This window comes from Leuciscus leuciscus, assembly GCF_965113295.1.
Source record: "Leuciscus leuciscus genome assembly, chromosome: 4".
NCBI lineage: Eukaryota > Metazoa > Chordata > Actinopteri > Cypriniformes > Leuciscidae > Leuciscus > Leuciscus leuciscus.
Genome location: NC_138728.1, coordinates 1,557,428 through 1,567,427, shown reverse-complemented (window position 1 = coordinate 1,567,427; position 10,000 = coordinate 1,557,428). Strand labels below are relative to the sequence as shown.

General features: G+C 37.7%; 1 protein-coding gene across 4 annotated transcripts in view; it reads right to left on the bottom strand.

Moving 5' to 3' along the window:
• pthlha (parathyroid hormone-like hormone a) overlaps window positions 1-10,000 on the bottom strand; it is a 19,913-nt gene that overhangs the window by 9,521 nt on the left and 392 nt on the right. The window contains exons 2-3 of one of the 4 annotated variants that reach the window (XM_082166850.1): window positions 2,577-2,648; window positions 1,427-1,550 (exon numbers count right to left, since the gene is read on the bottom strand). In XM_082166850.1, the coding sequence (XP_082022976.1) occupies window positions 1,427-1,539 (113 nt within the window). In that variant the 5' untranslated portion in view covers window positions 1,540-1,550; window positions 2,577-2,648. Of the gene's footprint in view, window positions 1-1,426; window positions 1,551-2,576; window positions 2,873-10,000 lie in introns of those variants that run through there. The other 3 variants (XM_082166849.1, XM_082166852.1, XM_082166851.1) reach the window with 3 other exon arrangements.

Genomic DNA, 10,000 nt, shown 5'->3' with positions numbered 1-10,000 from the left:
ATCTCTGTTCGTCTGAGCGAAGACTCCAGATATGAAGTGGCGCTCTGTTCACACTGTCTTTCCCTGTCAGCTTTCTCCTCAGTCATGTTGTTTATGTTCTCCTCTTCTACATGAATGTCCTCTTCTGTCGAGGGTTATCCTGTGATGATCTGCTCCTGAACTTTCCTCAGACTCAGGTGTGACAAAACATAAATAAACTGTCCCAATTCAACACAAACCTTGTCTAGACGTCTTTTTTTTAATGTTAAATCTTTTATTTTTCTCTCGTTTTGTGGTAAAATTATCTTTATCTGGAGCTCGACTCAAGTGTGACCATCTCTCTCTCAGTCTCTCAGTCTCTCAGTGTCTCTCTCTCTCTCTCTCAGTGTCTCTCTCAGTCTCTCTCTCTCTCTCTCAGTGTCTCTCTCTCTCTCACAGTGTCTCTCTCTCTCTCAGTGTCTCTCTCAGTCTCTCTCTCTCTCTCAGTGTCTCTCTCTCTCACAGTGTCTCTCTCTCTCTCACAGTGTCTCTCTCTCTCAGTGTCTCTCTCTCTCTCAGTGTCTCTCTCTCTCTCACAGTGTCTCTCTCTCTCTCTCTCTCTCAGTGTCTCTCTCTGTGTCTCTCTCTTTCAAGCTCAATCTCTCTCTAAGTGTCTCTCTCTCTCTCTCTTAGTCTCTCTCTCTCTCTCTCATGCTTCACTATCAGAGGACAGCATCCGTCACAAAAGCATCTCTGTGTGTGTGTGTGTGTGTGTGTGTGTGTGTGTGATCAGCAGGTGGGTCCCTTGAGCCCAGAGCAAACACACAGGTGGGCTCAGACTATCTAAACACCTTCCAGCACGATCCAAAAACCGGAGTGTTTTCCAGTGCATCACAGCCAAACGACACACACACACACACACACACACACACACACACACACACACACACACACACACACACACACACACACACACACACACACACACACACACACACACACACACACACACACACACAGTCACCAGATCTCAACATTTGCTTTAGAAAACGTTTAAAAACGTTGCTTGTTTCTTGTTTTGCATGAAAAGATCTCAGATCCCTCTTTCAATTATAGTTTTATCATATTGGAAATCATAAGTCCGATAAGTAGATAAAGACACTAGTTCTCTCATAACTGATGAACTTTGCAATGTTAACACTGTTATTGAACAGAACTGAATCAACATTGAACTGAGTTGAATGACACTATTGTCTTCATGTAGACCTGACACTGAGTTTGAAACTATTGCTGTGAAACATCCAGTATTGCACTATAGCAATAAAGCAGACTTGACTTCTCTTCAACAAGACGTGTCCATTGCACAGATGAAACACTAACTCTAAGATCAACAGTAAAACACATGCTTTAGCAAAACATTCAGGTGTTTCCATCCAGGAATAACTCAGTGATGTGCAGTGTCACTTACATTCGGCTGCTGAGGGCATCGACGGGCCGGCCGTGGTGCGGGACAGGAGAACACAGTAAGAACAGAGCAAAGACCCAGTGCTGGAGAACCCTTCTAGTACACACCATCCTCATCCTCAGCGGACCTGAGCAAACACACACACACACACACACACACACCACACTCATCAACGATCACGATTCAGCTTTACCACGAGGATTCGTGTTCTGTTCACTCTACGCCTCTCCAAAGTGCCATTTAGTATCTCGTTCTTGTGAATATGTTCAATCATACAGCGCATTAGTCTTATGCATTAGAAATAATAATAGTTCCCCGAAGAACCTTTCAGTGAAGCTTTTTTTTTTCTTCTTAGTGTGAAGAACATTCAATAATCTATGGAGCCTTTTTGCACTATAAAGCAGCTTTTGTGCAATGAAAAAGTTCCATGCACTGCAAAAAAAAAGATTCTTACTCAGCATTTTTTTTGCCTTGTTTTACAGTAAAAATATCTAAATATTCTTAAAATCAAGACACATTTACTTCAGAAGCATGTTATATTTAGTAAGTGAGTTTATGCATGAAACAAGAAATATACCTGTCAGTGGAGCTCGAAAAATGATCGTTTTCCATTTTAATTAAGATTATTTTTTGACCCTCACTGGGAGAAACATACTCAGCATTTTTTGCCTTGTTTTCCAGTACGAATATCTAAACATTCTTAAATTTTTTTTTAAATAATTATACTTCAGAAGCAACATTTTATCAAAATTGCCGTAAGTGAGTTCATGCATGAAAATGATCTTGTTTTCCACTTGAATTAAAGGTTATTTTTTTACTTCCATTGGGAGATTTTTTTTTTCTTTTTTTTTTTTTATCGTTTTAAGCACAAACATACTTAATTTTTATCAATTTCCCAGAAATCATTTTGCTTCTCAAGTTAGCGTTTCTTGATTTAAGAATGTTGAGATATTAGTTGAAGCACTTGTGATGTTCTTCATGAGAACATTGATGACCCTTTATTTATAAGAGTGCATTTCTCTTCACATACTGAAGACGAGTTCAGAGAGACACGGCGGCTTTAACTTAAACCAGTTCAACATGTTGGAATTCCAGTAAGTCCACAAAAAAAAAAAAAAAAAGCCCCATGATGAGCAACAGGAGAGAAACGTACTCACAATGATGTCTGTGTCTCGGTCTCTTCTGTCCTGCGAGACAGAGCGCGAGTCTCCTCAAAGTTTCCAGGCTGCGATCAAACACAAACAAACAAATCAATGAGTCCAGGTGAACGAGTCCTTCAGCATTACGTCCTTCGCTTTCTCTGAGATGATCTCGACCATGAGAATCCAGAGGAGATTGGAGATTGGTGTGTGTGTGTGTGTGTTCCAGGTGGTCTGTCCGGCACTGACTGACTCACTTCTGTTATAGAGGAGTCAGATCAACCCACCAATACTGTGATGGGAAAGTTTCTAAACTGTCTCAGAGAGAGAGAGAGAGAGAGAGAGAGAGAGAGAGAATGGGAGGTGACGACTGGGAGTCCTAACAAAGACTCAGGAATCAACTCCTCTCTGTTTACATGAGAGACAGATGTGGCAAAAGAGCGGCAGAACTCTTTCAGGAGTTTTTTTCTTTCTTCTTATATACACTCAGAAACGCCACAGAGGAAACATTTGGGTTCCCCGGAGAACCTTCCAATGAACACTTTTAAAAAGAAACTTTTTGAGGAGTGTGAAGAACATTTTACAGTTCCCCTGTGGTGAAAATCAAGCTTTTAATGTTGTTTATATGTCTATGTGGTGTTTTTAATACGCTTTAAGACAAAACATGTGTAAATTCATAAGTCGACACCATTGCTGAGTATTTTCTCTTTTAAACTGCTGTGAACCAAAGTCCCCCGTAGTCAATCATTTTATCATCTTTGATCACCATAATGACATATTTAACGTTTTTTCTTTGAAAAAACATTATGCATGTCTTAAAATATCTTGAATGTAACTTGACACCCCTGCCTCATTTAGTATGCGTGGTTCTATGAATATGCAAATGAGCCCCGCCTCCACTCACTCAGCTCAGAGATCCACTGGTTGACGATCACACGTTGATCTGATTGGTTACAAGGTAGTTTGTGACGTCAGAAACACCAGCGATTTCAAAGCGTGTGTTTGAGACTGTCTTTGGTTCACTGCAGTTTTAAGGAGGAAACACTCAGCAATGCTGTCGACTTATGAACTTACACATGGTTTGTCTTAAAGCATATTAATAACACCACATAGACACATAAACTACATTAAAAGCTTGAGTTTCACCACAGGGGGGCTTTAATATTACATCTTTATCATTATAGGTATCATCCTTGGTGTGAACAGGCCTTAAGACGCAGTCTGAGTAAAGCTATAAGTAAAATCATTGAACAAAAATGAAATTTAGTTATTGCATTGAATTGCATTATAAAATAAAATGAATGCAATGCCTGCACAGCTCTATTTCATAATGATAATAAAAGCAGTCAACTGTCTTTAACCTTCACATTAGCTACTGTTATAACCGCTCAGAAAACAACTTTTAACACTGGCGCACGTCTCCTGAAGAGCAATGTCTTCAAACTGATGGACTTTTACCTGTGAAAGGTAAGTCAGCTGACATTTGGGGTTAGTAGGTAGTCATCTGTGCGCTAAAGCTCCTCAGGTGATGTAGTTTGTCAGCTTGTGCAGGTGTGTGTGTGTGTGTGTGTGTGACTGAAGGCTATTGTTGGCCTTTCGGTGCCAGGTTTCAGACACGCGTAAGCAAAGACCTTTTCCGCACTGGCTGATCTTTAGCTTTGGCCAGCCGTGAGCGCTTGTCACTCAGCAGGTTTCTGGAGCAGTACGGGGTTTTTTTGCATCGAACTTTCTATTTTATATTATATTTATATGTGAGACGGTGGATATTTCGGCCCCCAGAAGCCCAGATCATCGTCTCGACCGAATTTTCCATTCTGGTTACAGTTAAAACTGTCTAGTTTAGTTTATTAACACTTAAAAACTGCCAGTGTCCGAAGACCAAAATAGTGCCACAACTAATGTAGAGTGATAATAATACATATAGATCTCTTTTAACCATTAAAGTAATTGGTTAATCATTTACTCACCACCCTTTCATTGCAAACCCATATGATTTTTCGGTTACACTTTATTTGGTAACACTTTTTTACATTGTCCTTGTTACATGTTACATGTAGTTACCATAGTAATAACTATAAATTATGCATAATTACATGCAACTAACCCTCAACCAAACACCAATCCTACCCTAACCCAATAGGAAGTACATGTTGTTAATTAATATCACTCAGTACTTAAATATATAATTACACTGTAACAATGACACCTTATAATAAAGTGTAACACTTTATTTAAAGGTGTCTCTGTTACAGGGTAATTATACATTTTGGTAATGAATAATATTAAGTAATTACATGTGCTTACTATAGGGTTAGGGTAGGATTGGTGTTTGGTTGAGGGTTAGTTGCATGTAATTATTATGCAACATAACTACATTATGCATATAGAAAATACTCTCAAATTTAACTCGCATATTCGTGGCATAACTTGGCATATCGTCAATTGCGCAAACAATCCCATATATCGCAAATAAAATGTTACACTCGCATGAGGTGGTTTTTCAGGCAATTCGAAAAAGGAATATTACGGAATATATCACAGTATAAGGGTCTTTCCTTGTCAATAATGCTTGGATAACACGCCTACGTCTTCAAAATAATTTTGAATTAAAAATATTAATCGATTAAAAATAATGTCGCAATAGTCGATTAAGTTGCATGTAATTATGCATAATTTACTGTTATTACTATGGTAACTACATGTAACAAGTAACAAGGACACTGTAAAATAAAGTGTTACTGAAAAATCATATGGGTTTGCAATGAAAGGGTGAGTAAATGACTAACCAATTACTTGAATGGTTAAAAGAGATCTATATGTATTATTATAACTCTAAATTAAGAGTTTTTAGGTGTTAATTCTTAATTCAAAGGTCCATTGGTTTGTTACATGCGCAACTTCCTCTTTCCCAGAAGCGTGACTCATTACGGCTTCTCGTTCAACAAGATTAATTGATTTTCACAGCTGTCTTTTACATTAGTGTTCGTCCCACGCACAGACAGACGTGTGCAGAGAATTCGAGGAATTCCTCCCAGCTGATGCGTTTGGCCTTTCCTCATCCCGTCTCCCTCTTTTCTGGATCCGATCAGGATCTTACTAATTAAATCAGACACAACTCTCCCATCCTCACTTTCACTTTCAAGTGTTTATTTACAATAAATATAGCAATTATTCGTAAAAATAATAATAATGATATAAATATAATATATTTTAATAATAAGTTCGCAAATAAGCACAAAGAATCAACACGTTGAATTAAATGTGAAATTTTGAAGTGGTTCCCTCGACAACAAAAACTGGGAAGAAATGGGATTTTCCCATTTGGATTTTTGGATTATTGCTGAATTATCAAATTTCTCAGTGACTAACAACAGTTTATGATTCTTACACGTTTTGTTCATCTTCACAAACACAAATTAAGGCCTAAATACAATCAGCAGAAGTAAAAAGCTAAACAGGCATACGTACAATTTTTGATTTTCTCTTGATGATCTGTGGAATAATTTACAGGCCGATCTGTTTACATCATCATAGCCTGGATGTGTCTGATCCTCGACTCCAAGTGTTTTAAGTCAACATGAAATCAAAACAGACTCTATTTACTTTCTTAATGCATGTTCCTGGTTTTATTGAGAATGATTCATCAGTCTACATTATATAAGCAAATGTTTGCTTTCATAATCATTCTCAAAATATAATAACTTGCTCCGCCTTTTTGTTAGTTGTCATTAATAATTCCCTAGATTGTTTTTTTAAAGTTTTTTTTAAATCGCTGTAATTCACATAGAAATACTTCAGATTACAACAATAAGTTAATGCTGGCTTTAAACCACTAAACGTTGTGTAGGTATTTCTTAAGTTTTGATTCGCTTCAGATGTTTCTGCATACAAATGTGTTTGTATTTACTAACGCTGGCAAACGCAACAGTTTTTGACAGAACTTCTCACGTCATTTAGCTCGAGGCGCTCCGCTTTTCTCTTTGAAGGAACAATAGACAGATCCTATTCACAAAACACCTCAATTACTGTCTGTTGTGGTGTGTGTCCGTCTCTCCTGTGCCTGATTCACACACACTCTGAAATCAAGATACATTTACTTGAGAAGCAAATCGCCCTCATGACTAATGCCCTAGTATCAAAATGTATTGAGTTTATCCTTAAAACAAGAACAAATATCCGACTACAAACACGTCACAATATTCCTAATTTAAATAATTTATGCGCAGAATAAAGGGGCGGGGCCTGGTTGAGTTAGTTAGTAGTGTGTTAAACTGGCGGTTATGGAAAGGGGCGGGACATTTCCCAAACACACTCGAAGCGCTCGACCAATCATAACACACTGCTCCAGCCGACCAATCAGAGCACAGTGTGCTTTTCAGAAGGAGGGGCTTCATAGAGACAGGAAGTAAACAGAGCGTTACTGACAGACTGGGAAGAGAGGAGCCGCAACAATGGAGAATATGAGGAAAATAATTAACATTCAAGCAGGAAAACCTGTTCTAGTAGAGCCTTGACTTTCCAAAAGCCTGACAAAACAAAACAAGACAAAAACATGATTGTTTTGCAGTGTGTGTATATAGCACACACTCTTCCCCCGTCCCTACGGTTAAAAGGGAAGAGCACTGATGATAAAGAGTGATGTATATGTTTTACAGGCTCCTTCAGTTTACATGCTGATGTAGTTAAAGTTCCACTTCAGTCACACAGGTCCTGTCTACCTGTTTCAGCTCCTGTGGTCCACACACACACACACACACACTTATATAAGGGTTTCGTGTTGAGTTGGAAAAAAAGACCTCATTCGGGGGCACTCTGTAGAGTATACTTTACCTGCATATAAACAGGTGAAAAAAGTCTTTCCTGGCAGGAGGCGTGAAGTGGGACAGCGCCAGGAAAGCTGTTTTAGATTCATCCAAAATTACTGGCTTTTGGCAGAGAGCAGCATACATACACAAAACAAATGTTCGCTTTTAATCTTACTGCTTTTTTCCTCCATCTCTCTCTCTCTCTCTCTCTCACGTCGTCAAATCTCTCTCTCTTCATCCGAGGACGTTTTATTTAGACGACTATATCAGATTCAATATCGCAACACTAATACAGGACTTAATTAAACGTGTTAAACGAGAGTACAGCGGATGTTCACACTCACAGTTAATTCTGAATTAGACTTTACAGAATCCGGTTCCAGATGTTTAAGCCAAAATAGACCCCGTTTAGTATGATAGTGCATGTTTTTGGTCTTATTGGTTACATTATACTGCATGTTTTATTGCTCAGATCAATCAAACCAAGGGTTAAAGGCTCATGTGCTGGTGCGTGAAGGGTTAAACCAGAAAACATCCCTGCATTGTTCCTCGTCCCAGAGGATAATCACATTCATTGGCTGCTTTTGGTCTTTTCTGTGGATTTCTCTCAGTTCTCTCCAGAAGTCATAAAGTATTATATCACACCATTTACTTTACGATTCAGACTCGCGCAGAGCAGAACGTCACACCGAAAAACCCTTTTTTGTCACATTAATGGATCTTTTTCCCCCCATCCAATCATAAACAGAGTTTCTTAGGATTATAGTGGATTAATACTCACTATATGAGCTGGATAGACGCTGCTCTAATACTTTAATGAAGACACTTGATCTGAATATGAACGTTGACCCACAGAACAGTCCGGATGATAGTAGCGAGTCTGAAGCGTAAATAAAGCTAAATCTGCTTTAAATATCATATATCTAATCAGTATGTGTGTGTGTGTGTGTGTGTGTGTGTTAGTGTCACAGCTACACTAAAAATGTATTATAAAAGGTTTAAGTGAAGACTGTTTTAAGTTTACTGAAATTAAAAGTGGTTATATTTTTTAAAGCCTATTGAATGTTTAAAATGAGGGCTTCAATAATACTGTAATATTTATTGGCTGGTGTTACTAATTTCATTACCAGAATTTTTTTATTTTTATGGTTGGTTAATTATTAATTAACCAACTGACAGCACTTACATATATATATATAATTTAGAGTTTTAGATGTCTTGATGTATATATATATAGTATATAGAAACATAAAGAAATAGACATATAGATATTGTATTGCTCACTCAGAGTTTGCTCTTTCATGGTTCAGGAGACTTAATGGAGTTTTGAGTTATATAGATATTTTTATATAAATATATATAGAAATAGTTTGAGCATAGATTTGACTTTCGATGGCAAATCATTGTAAACCCGAGTAAAAGTGAGATCTCTTGTGGAAACACATCTGAGTGAATAAGACGTCTGCAAATCTGTATCTTCAATCTCATAATAAACATCTGAAATATTAAAGCGTTCCCAATTATTAAAGGCGAAGAGCAAAACCTATGACTTCATCTTCATCAAGATCTAATCTGATCTGATCTCTCAGATAGTGAGGATCAATGTGGCGCTGATTTACTGTCATCTCTATCGCAACCCAACTCAAACACACAACAACATGTCCTCTGAGCCACACACACACACACACACACACACACACACACACACACACACACACACACACACACACACACACACACACACACACACACACACACACACACACACACACACACACACACACACCAGAGCTGAACTTCATTAGGATTCACACGTGCTTCATAAGAAGAGCCTGTTGAGATACTCATAAAAGAGAGATTCCACAAACTGAGACTTTTGCTTGAGTTTCTCCTGAAAAAATAAACCCTCAACTCCAGATTTGCAGGAGAAATCTCGACTACATCTCAAACTGAGCTCAGATTTGCAGGAGAAATCTCGACTACATCTCAAACTGAGCTCAGATTTGCAGGAGAAATCTCGACTACATCTCAAACTGAGCTCAGATTTGCAGAAGAAATCTCGACTACATCTCAAACTGGAGTTAAACTCCGCAACCGAGGGAATGATCCACATCGTAAAGATGACATATAAAGGTCGATTTTGTAGTATTTGTGAATAAACCAAACCATACACTTTATTTTAAGGTGTCATTGTTACAGTGTAATTATATATTTAAGTACTGAGTGATATTAATTACCAACATGTACTTACTATAGGGTTAGGGTTTGGTTGAGGGTTAGTTGCATGTAATTATGCATAATTTACTGTTATTACTACAGTAAGTACATGTAACATATGTAACAAGGACACTGTGAAATAAAGTGTTACCAAACCCTTTCACATTAATGCATTTTTTTTTGTAAAAAAGAGAGAGTTTGAAGCGTGAAGCAAAATCAGTCAGAAATCTAAACTCATTTCTCATTAAACTCTATATAGAGTTCGAATGATCCACATTTTAAACATCTATACTCTTGCTGTTGACTCATTTGTCTGTTTTTATTTCTCCTAACAAACTAAATCAATGAAGACAAAGATGATACTTAAATAAAACCATATTGCAGTGCAAAAAAATGAGTTATTTGAAGGAGTTATT